General features: G+C 40.5%; 1 protein-coding gene across 1 annotated transcript in view; it reads left to right on the top strand.

Moving 5' to 3' along the window:
- LOC109956752 (complexin-2) overlaps positions 1–16,285 on the top strand; it is a 38,748-nt gene extending 22,463 nt beyond the window's left edge. The window contains exons 2-3 of the mRNA XM_020594105.1: positions 9,898–10,073; positions 10,406–16,285. Of these exons, the coding sequence (XP_020449761.1) occupies positions 9,912–10,073; positions 10,406–10,603 (360 nt within the window). The 5' untranslated portion in view covers positions 9,898–9,911 and the 3' untranslated portion in view covers positions 10,604–16,285. The remainder of the gene's footprint in view (positions 1–9,897; positions 10,074–10,405) is intronic.
- The last annotated feature ends 667 nt before the right edge of the window (positions 16,286–16,952 follow it).

The raw sequence follows: 16,952 nt of genomic DNA on the forward strand, positions 1-16,952 counted from the left end.
AGTACTCTGACTGTAGCCCTAAGTGCTCTGCTCTGCGTGATGTGGAAATGTGTGATAGTCAGAGTTGATTTTCTGTGTAAGATGCTCTGGAAATGTTGCAGCTCCAACAGGAGTTAGCTGGTGCCACTAACGATGACATAATATAGGGCATGTACAGAATACTACTGTACCGTTGTGCTCTTTTGTTTCTCCAGCGAATCTTTGCTGAGAAGATTCACACACATTCACACTATACAGGCGGTCCAGCACAGCCAGCCTCATCTGCTTCTCTGGAGCAATTCAGGGTTCAGTGCCTTGCTCATGAGCACTTCAGTGACAAAGGGACAAGTGCTGCTCTTTCGCTTTCCCCACCCACATTTATCCCGCTTTATGCCTGCACAGTAACATGTGTATGTGAGAACACAGTACTTTTCTGTGGTGCTCTTCCATCTCCCCTCCAGCAGTGTTACTGCCTCTGGTGGGCGAGAACAAAGCCTGAGCTACCCAGAGTGGTAGGTAGGAAGGCAGGCAAAATATTTTTAGGCAGTATTTTTGCTAAATGCACTGTTGCCTTTCTTTACAGGCACAATGCACATTAATCAGCATTACTGTTAATATCCTGCTGTTATTCAAAAGACTAATTTTCTATTGTGTCTTGGCCGGGGGTTGAAACGATCATTACCTCACAGCATTAAGGTTCAAACCACCACACACCACAAACCGGCCAGGTGGAGTCTGCATGTTCTGTTTTTAGGACTTTTTTGACTTCAAGCAGATGAGATTGTTGTTTGTTTGTTTTTTTTAATCCCACTTGCTACAAATGTTACTGCAGTTTTGCTCAGTGTGTGTGTTTGTGTGCGCGTTTGTGCATGTCTTGATTTCATTATAACAGTATCCAGTGACATAAGCCTATTGAATCATCACACGACAAAAAATATGTATATTTTCATTTAAATGTTTTGGAAAAAGGAACAATATTTTAATTTCACTGCAGTAAAGGTCTTTTGTCATGAACAAAAGGAAATGTGCTCCATGTTTCTCATATATATGTGTATTGCTACGTGCATTTTGATATAGAAATTATCCAAACTTGGCAGAGATTTGTGTTCCGTGGGTCTTTTCTGAGTATGGTTTTGTTTTATTTAATTAGTTAGAAATAATAGAAACAACCTATATTTTCAGAAATTTATGTCAAAAACTAGATTTTGGAGCCACCAACCTCATCACAGTCATGACCATTAAGGTAAGAGCTGGATTCATTCAGTAAGAGTCACATAAAATAGGTGGTGTGAATGTTTTTGTGAGTGAGTGGCCCCCAGGGGCCACAGGTCGGTGCCTCCTTAAATCAACCCTTTCATCTAGTTTCATCAGCTCAGTTACAACCAGCCAGAATGAACTGAGATGTATTCCTTTATAGTCCACCTTCCCTCTGTCTCCCCTCTCTTCTTCATCTCTCTCATCCCTCATTTCATTTCTTCCTCTCAGCTTTCCTTCCATCACTTACCTGCTCTATTCCCTTCCTCTCCCTCTTCTCCTAAAGCTTTTCTTCTCTTAACTTCACCTGTTTTTAAATGCAGCAAACATTTGTAGATCTCAGAGAGAAAATTCTCATGTAAGCCAGCGGTGATCTGTGCACGGGCATCTAAATTTTGATTTTATTTGTTGATCAACGACCACACATTTGTGGATGCTTATTAGTTTCATTATTTTCATTCCCCCCTCTTTGTGTTGTAGGCTAAAGCAGTCTTTCCCGCTTTCCATCCCCCCATTTCCGCCCATCTCGGGCTGAAGCGTTGTAGTTCACCTCCTGCAGAGGTGCTGTCTAGTTCCCCAACCTTCTCTCCTGGAACAGTCTGGCATTTTCACTCGAACACAGCTGGCTGTGCATGAATGCATTAGACATTTACAAACTCACACAAATCCAAACGTGAACACACACAAAGAAAAATCAAACAAAACACTCAAGCACACAGATGAAGTTTCAGTTTTAGTCTTGGGGGACACGGCCATTTTGATGGAGCTTTGTCATATCACATGATCTTTGTTAGCAGATGGAAAATGCTTGAAAGAATAAATCAAATCAAATCAAATCAAATCAAATCAAAATGAGCAGTGTTCTACAACTCCAGGACTACTGATCAGACGCCATCTGCTAATGAAAGTCTAAACAGACCCTGGTGGGAGACTGATTTCACAACAAGTCGATATTCATATTCATTTTTATTCATTAATTATTAGTTTATTGGAAACTTGTTTCTAAATATTTGTTCAGATGTGCACTTGTCTGTAAAAATGTGCCAATTCTACCTTTATTTCTTCTTCTGAGTTGCTGTGCACTGACTGAAGATAGTGTGTGGATACCAGATTGAGCCCTACGGTACCTTTAGAAATTCTGTTCAGTTTGTGTTCGGGGGCCTCGGCCTTTAAACTAGGCAGCTGGAGCACTCCAATGTATACTTCGTTTAATGATATGGAGAAAAACACCGTACAAACTCAACTGGTTCGGGTCGGGTTTGGACATTATACACCATAAGCTTGTTGGGTTCAGAGGCCACACTCTCAAGCGTGGGTCGGGTTCAGATACAAGCTCTAACTGAAGACCTCATTAGTTACTGGTTCAACCAGTAATTAATTAGAAGTGTACCAGTTACATACCAGATTATATAGTTGTTATACAGGAAACTTCCTGTGGAATAAGGCTGAGATAATTTGCCTTTTCTACTTTCAAAACCAGAAGCAACATGTAGATAGTGTTAAGAAAAGATCATTTTTCTTTAGCCAAACAAATGTCATTTATACATGTTTAAATCAGTAACACACTATGATGACTTTAGTCATTTTGCTGTTCTTACATAAGGACTGCTTTTCAGATCATGTGCGGGACAGCACTGCTGTTTTTTCGGCCCTCATGTTGCAGATCCAACATGTTCTGCCAGTCCAAGTTGACTTCTTTATCTCTATTACAAGGAAATTCAGAATGCTGGTTTTGCACAATTCTGAAAAATGTTGTGTAAAACCTGACCACAGCTTCCAACACACTCTGATGACCACATGGATGGGACAGCCTGTAGTCTGAGAGGCAAAACTGAGGGCAAAAAGGTCCACAAAGAGCTTAAGAGCACAAAAGCATATGAAGCTTTTTTTAAGATCTAATTTTATCATGACATGAATTCATATGGACCAGGATTACTTGTCTTTAAAGTGGAATTAACTTATGTTTTTTTCTCTATATCTTGTGATATTTGGTTTGTGGTAAACAAGAAATCCTCATGATCTATGGCAGAAACACCACAAATATATTCTTAGCTTGTGGGAAATGCCAAAGCCTGATTAGATTTATTCAGAATCTTTTTAAGGTTGTGTGTTCTTTATCAGCGCAAACACACCCAGTCTAGTTTAATTTAGACAGATGTGGTGAGACACAAACAGGAACATGCTCTGCTTTACCAGGACAAGCGCCCATACAAACACATGCAGCCGTTCGCTCTGTCCAGTTTAGCTGCTCTCAGACCTTTGTCTAACTGAGCCTGACACACAGACACACACCCAGGCCAGGCCTCACTAATGTCGTTCGATGGTCTTCCTTAACATTTCATCGGTACAGACTGAGGTATAGATTTCAGCCATGGGCCACAGATAGTGTTCACTGGTTGTGTAATTAGAAATCGTATTCGTCAGTGTTTCCACATTCTGCATGGTGTGAGCCTAGCACCGAAAACACCAGGTGTACTGCTACAAGTCACCACCGAAACTCAAACAGATTTAATTTAACTGTAGCTTTAAGGATAAAAATCTCAGCAACTTATAAATGGATGGCCACGAAATGTGGTGCAAACATTCAAAGCTCATACAGTAGATGATACGTCCTAATAACTCTGGTGATCCCAAGAGAACCACCAGCTAGTCGCAACCAAATCACTTCTGTTTATAACCAAATTCCTCACTCAACACTCAACAACACATAACACTAACATCTCAAGTTTAATGTATAATATTGTCATGTGTCACTGCCTGGTGTGTAGCTATACTTTGTCCTGCTTAGTGATTTGTCCTAGACTCAAAATAAAAATGATTTCTAATTTTCCACATTGTGTTCTTGTTAGTCCGTTTCTTCTTGGTGGGTATTTTGTCTGGTTTCAGTCTAACAGATCAGTAGTGGGTGATGCATCGACACTAATGTTCTGGTAGCAGTAGGAGCAGTTAGCATCAAGGTTGTCACTGTGAGCTAAGAAATATAAACGGTGCCATTCTCATTTATGTGTGTGTGTGTTTCGTTTTTTGTGATGCTGTTTTTCATGCATGTGGCCACTAGTTTGCCAGTTGTGTAGGGAGACGAGATGCAACCACCTTATCTGCAGAAGAGTCATTTATTCAGTTTCCAATATGAACTTGTGCTTTTCCTGACTTCACCAGGATATCAAAGATGTCAGCACCTCACTGTTTCTCATAAAGAAGCTCATATATAAGATCATGTGAAGATAATCTGTGAGAGACCAATGTGAACTGGTCCTGACCAGGCAGGTCGAGCTCACCGTTTCATTTCCTGTGTAGGCAGGATGAAGACAAGCAGGCGAGAATGGTGCAATAACAGGAAGCTACAGGCAGGTTGATGAGTTGACCAGACAGGTCGTGGCAGTCAGCAGCACTTTAGCAGAACATGCAGGTTTGTGAGTGTGGATCAAAGTGAGTCCAGGCCTCCATGTGACTTATGGAGGTGCAATTTGTGATGGCGGTCATTCATTATTTAGATGAACTCAATTTTTCAACCCCCCACCTCCACCCCTAACAAATTACGCTGCAGCACTGCCATCCATCTGAGTGGCTCATGGGGAGTCAATGGTCCGTGGCTTCTCTCTGATTTCCTCAGTGTTTGCGCTGTGTGTTCTGCTCCTAACCATCCTCTCTGTCATTCTCCAGCAGCAACTGTACTTGGTAGAGGCAACATATGGTGATGAGCGTAACTGAGGTAACCTGGGTATCTGCTGCCTGTTTCAGATTTAGATTGTTGGCTAGTCTCAAACATCCTCAAGAAAAAAAAAGATTTGTAGTACTGTGGCGAATACTGTGTACCTAACTGATCATTGGTTCTCATAGTTCATCAGTTACTTAGTTTCCAGAAGCTCTGTTCTCTAAAAGGTGAACTTTCAGACTTCTACACTCTGGAAAGCTTTTCTGAAAAACTCCTTCTTTTGGTGCAAAAAAAAAAAAAGCTCTGGTAGTGTGGAAGACCAACAATATGCACTATTATGTGTAGTATTTCTTGAAGTCTGAGGACAACAGCTTCAGCTGCAAATGTAACTGTGGCATTTGACAAATGAGTTTCTGTCCCAGCTTTCCTTCTGCCAAACACTCATCCTCCGTCAGACAATTTATTTTACAGCCACACAGGTTTGTGGTTTTCATTATTTTTATGCAATGCATTTTAATTTTTTAGGAAACATTTGCTTTTCTCTCCACCTACTCTGGATCTTTCTTGTTGAATCTGACTCCTTTGCTTCCCTCCCTGCTCATCAGATTGTAGTAATCAGCCTTCCAGCAGGGAGGACGGTTGCAGAGCCAGAGTGGTTCAGATACAGTATGTTAATGCACTTGGAGATAAATTTTGTGTGTTTTCTTGTGTCATTATAAATTCTTAGCTCAGCTGCTGCTTCTTTGGTTTGTGTGACAAACTATTCTAAACCTATGGTTCACTGAGAAGCCTTTTTCATTATATGTCCTGGTCTACTTCAGCAAATAGAAAATGCTCGGTGGAAACAGATGATCATAAACGGCTTTTCTTTTTTTGTAAGGAAAACTTGATATGCTGGGCTTTTTACTTGTAACAGTAACCAGCACTCTGGTATTACCAGAGAATTTCTTCTGAAGAAATATTTCTTATACAATCTGTTCACAGTGCGACCACAGAGACACTATTGTGAGAAAGACGCATTAATGGTGAATGATGTAAGTGTAATGTTCTGTGAGGACAAAAAACAAAAATCCATTCAGATCTAGAAATGTAAGAAAAGTAGACAAATCAAACCAAAACTATCTGTGTAGCTGCAGCAGATAATGTATTGGATGAAGCAGCTTTTCAATACACAGTTAGATGTATAAATGTGCACATTGCAAAGTTTTAGTTCTATAGAGCTTATACAGTTCACTCTGAGCACCAATAACTACTCTGTTGAAAAGCGATTCACCCTAAAATTGCTGACTCAGATGTAATGGTAAGTTTCACTTCTATTATCTTTGCAGTCAAGACTGTTACGCACTTTAATCCTTAATCAGCTTCAATCACATCTACTAAATCAGTTTGCTACCTAGTGTTTGTCTGTTTGTGCTCCAGGAGCTGGCCTGTAACCATCATGCCACCGTATTAAATTGTGTGCTTTTGTACACCAAAACCCCTGTGGCACAGAGACGTGACCCACAGAATGAGTGAATGAAGTAATGAGAGATTTAATGCACAAAAGAGGACTAGAGCCATTACAGCACTTAGCCTCCAATTGCCCACCTTTGTCTGCAAGGGAAACCTGTAAGCTGGGATTTAGTTGGCTGAGGAGGGAGGTGAACGAGAAGCATGGGAAAGGAAGAAGAACGTGGAGTGTTAGCTTGTTCAAGCAAAGGTTGTCGATGGTCATTTGTATACGCCCCCTGCATCATTTTTAAACCACTTTAACAATGTTAATGGGTTGGTGACTCCAGGCTGAAGACGCCCACTCAGCAGTAGATGGTCCTAGCATGCTAACATGTTTAAATAAAATGGTGAACGTAATAAAGGTTCTACCTGCTAAACATCAAACTGTGCCTGCGTACAGCCTCAATGGGTGGGTTGTTGCAGACATGTTGAATCAGGTGCGAGATGTGAAATACAATCCAGCGAGTCCAGCTTTATCTGCAGTGATTTGATCTTTTGTCGTGAGCGTCTTCAGGTAAACAACAGAGATATGGCATCTAATTATAAAGTAATCTGCACAAATGTGTGTTTACACATATTTGATTCAACTCCACTATAAGCACCTACTTAAGACCCTGTGGACCACAAGCCGGTTACTTGTGAACGGCTTGGCCTCTTATTTTGTCTTCTGTCTGACCAATTTTTCACATTTTTTTACTTGAATCTCATTTAATCTTGAATGCGTTTTGTACAGATGTCAAACAGTAATTTGGAGAAAGATTTAGCAAGGAAGTTGCATCACAACTGCTGTGTGCATTTCAGAAACACTTATTACAAACTGTGTTGCTCTTTAGCTTTTTGCACACACATGCTCATAGTTCCACTACATATGGTGTGCATTTGAGTGAAACACCCACAGTGGACAGGGTGACCTTAAGCCCACTCTCCAGCGAGTCCTGTTCCCTCTTCCCACCAGCTGAGTGCTAATTTGTCACCCTCAGATTTTCTGTCATCACACAGCGCTGCAGGGCAATTAGACCACCACAGTTTGCTGCAGAGCAACACAACCGACCACCTGTAGGTTCGCAAACCCAACAGGGGCCACACAGCCCTTAAAACCACATTTCTTGTGAGTAGTTTCCTCAGAAATGTTCTTGTTTACATGCTTGAAGAGGCAGTAGTTCAGGCTTTTACTGTCACACAACAAGAAATGACCACAATATACAATGGGTTCATAGGGATCGTCATGACTGAAGCATTAAAGTTTAATGATCTTTCTGCCTCCCAAATTTCTCGCTATGTGATCCATGGGACACAGTAGAGGAAATCCACAGCTTTCCCATGTTGCTTTCCCTCAAACACGCCCCCGAGTGGTGAAACATATTTAGCCTTCATTCGGGCTCTGACTAAAGAAAGGCCAACCAGCCAGGCTTTGCTCTCACCGGTGCCTGAAAGACAGATCAATACTCGAAGTTTTTTCTCTGCTGGACAATCCATAATTCATACACTCTCAGGTGGTCCTGTATTTACTATCGATCAGATGGAGGTAACAACAGCAATATGGACAGGCCGGAGGGAGCTGTCTTCACATTTAGAAAGCAGAGAGCCTGATTTAAAAGCAGAAATGAGATGCCTCTGTGCATTTTACTGCCACAATGATGCACATGCTTTCTCTGCTGTGAAAGAAAAAACAACGGAGAAGGTTGTCTTGAATGAAAATTAAATTTTTGCCTTTTTCAAACTTCCTATAATTCTACCAATGGTGATACAAGAAAATGATCTGTAATTGGGTGACAGCTTGATTATTTTCATTATCAGTTGACATGTCAGTCATTTTTAGATTAATCAGATATTCTAGAGATGCTGTTGAACTGTGAAAAAAGCCTTTCAGAGTTTCTGTAGTCCGAGCTGATGTCTTCACATCATCTGTTTGTCAAACCAACAGTTTATAACCCAAAGAAATTCATTTTACAGTGACGTAAACCAAGGAAAGAACCTGAAGCTCAGACCTGAGGATGTTTATCTTGACGATTTGAACTTCCTTTAAAATAATAGAAGTGCTAATTATTAAAATTTCAATTTCCTGTCAATCAGCTAGTCAGTTATTTGGCTTCTCGTACTGTCTGTCTGGTGGTTCAGTACATCCGCCATGTGCTGTGACCTGAAAGTCTGAATGTGTACGCTCTTTATTCTGTGGAAGAACAGCACCCTCTTCATGTCATGTGCCAGAAACAGATGTATATATTAAAACGCAACACATACCAACTTATCTATGGTTAATAATTCAGGTATGGTTCAAAGTGAGTGTATTACCCGAACGTGTACAGCTCGGGCTGACAGATGGATAGCACTGGGTACAAGCCTGTCTTCCTCTGTCTCACTGGTTCTTTGAAGCTTTTTCAGTTGGCTTCTTCTTTCTTGTTTTCCAAGATGCCTCGAGGATCCTCAGAGAACCCCGTCACCACATAATCCTCAGAAGTGCTAACAAAGTGTTTGCACAGTAGAATACAGTCATGGTTGTCAGTGTACATGTGATCTGTTGTTGAGTGTTTTTATTTGTATAGCCCAAGTGAATTCAATTGCATTTGATGTAACAGCAGTGGCAAATTCTTCACAGAAGAAATGTTTTCCCTTTTTTCACATAACCAAATCTGACTGGGAAGTGAAGCAAATGTTTGTTCTCTTCAAGTAGCTACAACTGCTTAAGTGCCTTTTCCCTCCAGCTGCTCCAGACTCTTATCATAAGTTACCCTGCAATTTCTTCCTGAGTGTAGCTGGCGAACAAACAGCAATGCTAATGCATCAACAGCCCTGTGCAAGGCTGCATTGTTTTATAATTTCACTTTATTTATAACTTAGGGACTTATTCTCTAGATGTACACTAGAATAGCAAAGTGAAGGCATGACCACCTGGGGTGCTTTTAGATGTACAGTATTATGACGGCTGGATACCGGATTACAAGATGGCTCCCATTCTTCCCATTTGTTTGCCTGGTGCAAACATCTTTTTTCCCCCAGGTTTGCTTCTGTGCTGTGGGGCCCACTGTTCATGAGCATTAATGTTTTCTCTGCTGCCCCCACCCACACACTCCTGTTTGACCCATAGACTTTACATTGTGAGGACGTCACGGAAATAAAACTCAGTTTTCTCTGCTCGGGTTATGTTTTAGAAAAATAAAGCCTCCATGGATTGGAATAACACAAAGAGTGATAACTGATCTTGGCTGCAGTATGAGGTGTCCTGTCAACAGTTTTGCAGGTGTCTCTCTTATTATTGTGGTCTATAGAGAAAATGTTTTTTGGGCCTTGAGGGATTTTTTTGTTGCAGTGCTGCAACTGGTCACTGATTAAAAAGTTGGCAGCAGCATATCCAGCTCACATAATACATGTATGTGTGTATTTAAGACTCCACCAATGTTTTTAGACTCAAGTTGGCTGCAGCTCACATTGGAACATTACTGTCATGACACACAAGTACACAATATATGTCTCTGGAAGGCAGCCCATGTTCCTCCAACATCTGTGTCTCTTATGTCCAGGGGCCACCAAAGACATGGGTAAGATGCTGGGTGGAGAGGAGGAGAAGGACCCGGATGCAGCCAAGAAGGAAGAGGAACGGCAGGAGGCGTTAAAGCAGCAGGAAGAGGAGAGGAAGGCCAAACACGCCCGCATGGAGGCAGAGAGGGAGAAAGTACGGCAGTCCATCAGGGACAAAGTAAGAAAACACTCACCTGGTTTGACCAGTATTCTGAAACACATTTACCAGTTATCACTGTTTTGTGTGATTTTGTGCTCAGGACTGCAGCGAAATAACACATTCCTAAAGGTTTGACACCATTTCATTTATCAACACTTGGTGGTAGTGACATGCTAGGAAACATAGTAATGTGACAGGTAAAGGAAAAGACAGCTTCAAGCTAGGAAACAGCAACATAAACCATGCAGGATTTGAAATGTATTTTATGAGACAAACACTTGACTCCACCGATCACCTGTAACCTCGATCACTCACTTCTCATCCACCTTAATTTTTCTCTCTTTATCCAGTACGGGTTGAAGAAGAAGGAGGAGAAAGAGGCGGAGGAGAAAGCGGCCATGGAGCAGGCCTGCGAGGGGTCACTGACACGTCCGAAAAAGGCGATCCCGAGGGGCTGTGGAGATGACGAGGATGACGATGAAGAGAGCATACTTGACACTGTTCTCAAGTTTTTGCCTGGACCTTTACAGGACATGTTTAAGAAGTAAAAAATTAACAAATCAAAAGAACCCTAAATTCAAGGGCCAGTCTGGCCTGGGCTAGGCTGTGGGGCAAAGGGAAGAGGGGAGACTGGGGACGTGAACTGGTTGGGGTTTTTGTAAGCGGGCAGGGTTTGAGTGTAGATCTAGGGCATGCCGAAGTCGTTGGGGGCAAAATGGAGTAGGGAGTGGGGCTCCTGCAAAACAGTTAGAGGCTGCACACTGCCTTTCTAGAAATCTTTTACTTTGTCCTTTTCTACTCCTCGACGATCATGTCGTTCTTCCAACTTTTATTTGCCACAGTTGCTGTACAACCTTCCAACTGCCACTTAGCACATTTCTTACAATTAGCATGTGTTTTTACCTTTTCCTGTTGTTGTTTATACACTGATTAAGGCTTTTTGATTGGTAGACCAATGGAGAACAGTATTCACTTAAAGAAGGGCAGTGTGGTTTTTCAAATGGCACTGCCACCATGTTTCCCAGTAGATGGAGCATATTTGTTTTTTTTCACTGGGTCTTTTCTACTTTTATGAACCTGGTCTTTCTATTTTATGTTCTTAGGACTTGTGCCTTCATATCATCTCCTCTTGCGGAGGAATTGTAAATGAGGGTGTCATTTAGAGTCCAGCAGGTGTACAGTTGTAGGTAGCATGAAGGGATGCATTCAAGGATACAACATCGGACACTTTTGGAATAATGGATTTGACATAAGGTTGGCTAGCTGGCGTGTTTGGGGGTTTGTAAAAGTTCAGATCACATACTTCTGGAAATTCTAGACAAAGTTTGGAAGGAGCAGTCCACAGAACTACTAAAATCATAGTTCACTGTTACTTAAAAGGCTCTGAGCTTCTGCAGAATAACAAGGTCGATTTCCCTCCTACTTCCACCGCCAGTTTTGTAAAACCCAGACGTTCTGAGCCTCTTCGCTGTTAGTGCCATTATGTTAGAAAAGTAAAACTTAAGATCTTAAATGTGTCAAGAACTCGTGTCAGTATGTACATTTTAAGTGGATTTTACTTTTCTTGATTCATGTAAGCAAATGACTCTTTACTTTGTTCAAATCCCATTTTCAAAAACAAATCATTTGTCTGAAATGTTCAGATTTACACAAAGTAAAAGTCAAACCAAATCATCATGATATTAGCTAGTGTGGTCCCCATAGACAATCAAAGCACTGACCAAAACATTTCTTTTTTTATTTTTGCGAATATGCTTCCAGTTTATTTTAATGTAGCAGCAATTGTGATTTGATCTTTCCCATCATCTTAGTTTATCTTGACCGAGGCTCATTGACACTGAGACCAAAGAAATAACTGCTGAGACCTTACTATTCCTTTTGTCACCGTCTAAGCCACGCTTGATTTTTATCATACAAGTGAGGCCTGTGGGAGAAACTCAGCAGCCTGTTCCCCGTGTGCTAAACTACAGTGATACTCTCCTATTTCCACATAGGTATTCCACAGTTAAATAGGACTGGATAATTGAACTGTGGACTGAGTGTGAGAAAAGTGACCTGTGAGTTGTAGCATTTCACTGCTTGAAGAGCTCACAGAGCTGAGTATATTGTGCATCCTGCATCTCTTAATCCTACAAAATATCATAGTGATTTGTCATATAGCATTTACATAGATGTACTGTAAAAGAAAACAATCTCTATTTAGTGAAACTACCTTAATATATGGGCATAGCATGTTGGTTTTTCCTAAATGATCCGGTGGCTATTCAGTGGTTAGTTATGGGATGATGTATGATAAATACATTGTCCCATGAGTTTTCAACTTAGAGTAACTGTAAGGATTAAAAAAATCTAATGATGAAGTTGTCATAAGCACTATGAAAACAGTTTCATTATCTAGCTCAGATAGGACTTTCACTAGACAAAGCCATATTGTTTAGATCGCAATAATGACTGAAAATCATAAAAAAGAATATTTCAGCATTCAATGTTAATGTTTCATGTTTGTTTTCTGTAAAAAAAAAAAGATATCTGTGTTTATAACTCACTGTTATTGCATTTTCAAAGATGTATACTAATGTATACGCAATGTATGTAAAAAAGAGAAGCCACCGTTCTAACTGTCTCAGTGTACTACATGTGTACTGTACTGTAAGCGTGTGTGTTTATATGTGTGTGTCTTTCTACAGGTCTGTGCTGTGAGACCATGTCGTTGATTCATGTAGTCCTGGTTTCTATGACTTAAAAGTGTCTTTCAACTATTTTGTGCACAGGCAGAAGCTAGGACGCATGTCTAAAAAAAATACTTAACACATTCCTCTGAGGTTATGAGCAATTGAGCATGCAAATGTTTGGTAGAGAGTAAAATACACTAAAAGACAAAACCAGATTATTTTCTGTTTCTGTAGGAATCTCCAGGTAACAGAATCTGTGCTTTGGGTCCAGAAAGATCAGTTGTGCGATGGGCTTGTTGAGTATTATCTGAGTGATTTAAGGCCGTGCTCACCAGCTTGGTTATACAGCTCAGACACAAAAATCATCCGTGGGCATTGCTGTGTCTCAGAACTTTTAGCAGTGAGCATATACAGGTTCACACTAGAAATCTAACAAAACGAGTGTCAGAATGATTGTACTTGTTTTTTTAAGTGTGGTGTTGATGGAGACTATTTTCCCACAATGCAAAGCTTGGTCCCCTAAAGGAAACACCTGCCAGCAGTTATAAAAACTATATAACCAGTTGATCAATTTGACTTCACTTGAGTTGCTAAAGCAGGTTGCTTCCAACAGTTCGATCTCTGACGTCTCAGTCCAGCACCGTACTGGTCAGTTAACATGAGACATATGCTTGTTAACCGGTATGTTCAACAGGTTTTCATGACCATTGATTTCAGTCTGTACAAACTGTGAAAAACCACAAATGTCTTACAAAAGGCAGCAGCTGGATCTTTCATAGCAATGTTACAAATTTGTAGTATTGTTGCTGACCATGCAGTAACAGCAGTAGTCCATCAGAGTCAACACTGACAACACTGTTGGACTTTGACAGTTCTCACAGTTCATAATTCAGCTGTGTACAAATAGGTTTCAGTTTGCAGTTAAAATGTGAGCCGTTACACAGTAGGTGTAAACAGCTGATGTGGAACAAGACATTAGTGTTATCCAAGCTAAATCACTGGTGCGTCTTGACAAACACTGATGTGTCAGGATAAACTTCTGCCCAAGCAGCTTATGCTTTTTAACTCTGCGCTTTAAAATGCATCATCTATGGCCCCCATACATTGACTTCTTATGTCTGTAGGCAAGTGAAGAGTTGCTAGAGGCCTCACATACAGCAACGCAACAGTATGTCTTGCACTTAAGTGCTTCTTCATTGAATTGCCAGGCATGTGAGTTCAAACTGTTTGGCTGCAGGAAAGTGCTTAGACACAGATCTTATACCCACTGTGCTAAAAACCATCCTTAGTGATCACGGCCTGAAGACATCAACTCTGAAGTGACAGGAAGGCTTGATAGGCTTTTCAAAAGGAAAATTAATGTGCAATGGGAAAAAGAAAAAATAGTGAAACTAAAATATGTGCTTTTTTGATAATGTACTGTAGGTGTAGTACTAAAAACATTTGTCCATTTAGATTTTAATGTACAGTAGAATACATCATACATTTATTTAAAAGACCAACCTGCAGAGAGACTCTTTTTAATGCAGTCCCATTGCTCATCATCATAAACTAACCACCCATGATGGAGTAATACATTGGCATCAGAGGATGAAATAGTTACAGTGCAGATGCTTAGACTGTGTTGAGTGTCTTATGCTTTGTCTGAGGAGAATCACTTTAATTTATTTTATTTATTACATGAACATTGGGAATTTTGAGTAAGCTTATTCAGGCATGGTATCCCCCTGTGTGGCTAGAAGAATGGGGGATATACAGTCCTGGACTAGACTTAATTCATGGGCCCTTCATGGAAACTACAGCCATACATCCTCTGTATGTAAACCAGTCTCTCAGCGGGACTCGTCTTGAGACGTCACAGCTCATGAACTGACTTTGAAAAGGGCTATGTCATTTGTATGTAAGGCTAGTACTCATCTGTCTCAACTGTGCAAGACGTGCTGTTGTTTTAATTCATTCTGGTTTCATGAAATACTTCAGGGTGGACCACTGTGTTTGTGGAGTGACATATAGCTTAAAAAGCTGCTGTAGCATGTTGATTTGATAGACAATAGTGTAAAAGCAAGAAGTTGTTTCTTTAAATATGGGGCCCAGATAATTTTACATGAATATATAAACTGTATATCTTCTACATAGAAGTAGATGTGGGTAAAGGAGGGATTTTGAAATGAAAGGCCTCAAAGCCATTAAGCTGCTGCAGCAAACTTCGGCTGGTGTTCCTGTGAAACATCTTAACTCAGAGGCTGCCATTGTACGGATGGTTTTAGGGGAGACTCAGGTTGAAGAGACTGAAACTGAAAAACTGGATTATCAAAGCATCTTCTATTGTCAGAGCCCAGAAACATTTAAAATCAGAGTTCATCCTCCCTAAAAAGCTAAGATTCTCCATTAAGTTTGGTGATATTTGTCATGACTGTTGTACTACATGAACACAAAAATTTGTACAGGCAATGAGCTAAAGACATCATAGATGTTTACCTCTCAAATATAACTTCATGTGATGCAATGAGCGATTGAGATAGAATATTTCAGATTTAAAACTTCCCTTTAAACTTGCTCGTTCATCCACGTGCGGCCAGACATCTCTTTTGTAATCGTAGTGCTGATGCCAGAACTTTTTCATAACATTTCTTGCACACTTATGAATATTGTAGCTGCCTAGCTCAATCATGCCAGGATAGCAAGAAATAGAAGTTAACATGTCTTGGTGAAGGGTGGGGTGGTGGTGGTGGTGCAGTGGTTAGAGCTGTGGCCTTGTGATACACTGGTGACCTAGCCAGGGTGAACCCCCCTCCCACAGTGTCAGCTGGGATGGGCTCCAGTTCCCCACGATCCTCTTCAAGATGAGTGGGATAGATAATGGATTTCTTGGTGAATGTTTTACCAATACACCACACAATCTCCTGGGCACATTTACTTTCCCTCTAGTGGAAGTGAAGATTTTGGTGAGCTCTCCTTAGCTGTGAGCAAAACTGTTTCTGCAAAGGCAAAATCTTTGAATACATTCCGGTGTTTTTGCATTTGCACTACAACACGATGAAATGTTACACTGACAATATTATGGCATCTAAAGACTCATCGCTATCAACTATCTTGTTTTGTTCCTGTCCGCCCGCCCTCTGAAAGATAAAGTTGGAAGGAATTAGGGATAACACATTTAGCCACGGCTGTCAGGGGTCCCTTTAGTCATCCTGTTGCTGCACTAACTCTATTCGCTTCCTGGAGACCACATGTGGAAATGACATGCACTGTGGTAGACAGTGGAAACTGGTGGCCACAACATTGTATAGGATTTGGGTGAAAAAGTTTCCAAAAAATGTATACAAAAGGGAGAAAGGGAACAGATTTTAAGTTGTTCTAACTGAATCAAGAGGATATTTCTTTTTATTTCAGAGTGAAAATAATTTCAGGTTGCAGAGGTCAAGAATGTAAGCTCTATGCGATTTTTTTTTTTGTTTACTTGCATGTCAAATACTCTATGTGGAGCCCACTCACTGTAAAACTGTCTCATCAACAGAACTGAACTGAACTTCTTTTGAAAATTAAATGCATAGTACAAATAAAAGAGGTTAATTAAAAATCTACCTGTGTTTTTATTCTCTGGTTTGCTTACCTGTAGTTCAGCTTGTTATTTTACGACACCATTTTACTTCAATTCAGTGCTCTTTTAGGTTTTTACATATTTAAGCTAGCCTACATAATTTCCACTTCCCCTAAAGCATATACTACTTAATAATACAAATTACAAGATAATCTCATAAGTTAAAAAACACAACATAAATTCTCATAACGTGATGCCAATAATTAAGAAGTGAATAAGTTATGGGCTTCCAGTGTTTGAGCAGTGGCAAACCGGAGAGACTTCCAGGTCAAGTGAGGATTGAAGGAAGATCAAGTAAAGGACTTGGCTTTACCTATTAACTGTAGGAGATCTGAAAGTGAAAGACTAAAGGACAGGGTGATGGGTATGGGAAGGAAGTGGCGCATGAAGCACCCGTTGGAGCTAGGAGACAAGTAATCACAGGTACAAGGGGCTACTAACAAAACTCAGCTCTCAAAAAAACAGAAAGAAGTTATGAAAATTAAAGTAATTTTACTTAAAATAAGATAACGAACAGGAACATTTCATTAACAGGTTAAAATTTTCAGGATTGTTAACCCTTTAGCAGTCACCAGACTAGCCAAAGTTAAAAGGCTTCTCCTCCTTCATATGAGCTCTGAGTTT

Source organism: Monopterus albus, unplaced genomic scaffold (assembly GCF_001952655.1).
Source record: "Monopterus albus unplaced genomic scaffold, M_albus_1.0 scaffold21.1, whole genome shotgun sequence".
Lineage (NCBI taxonomy): Eukaryota > Metazoa > Chordata > Actinopteri > Synbranchiformes > Synbranchidae > Monopterus > Monopterus albus.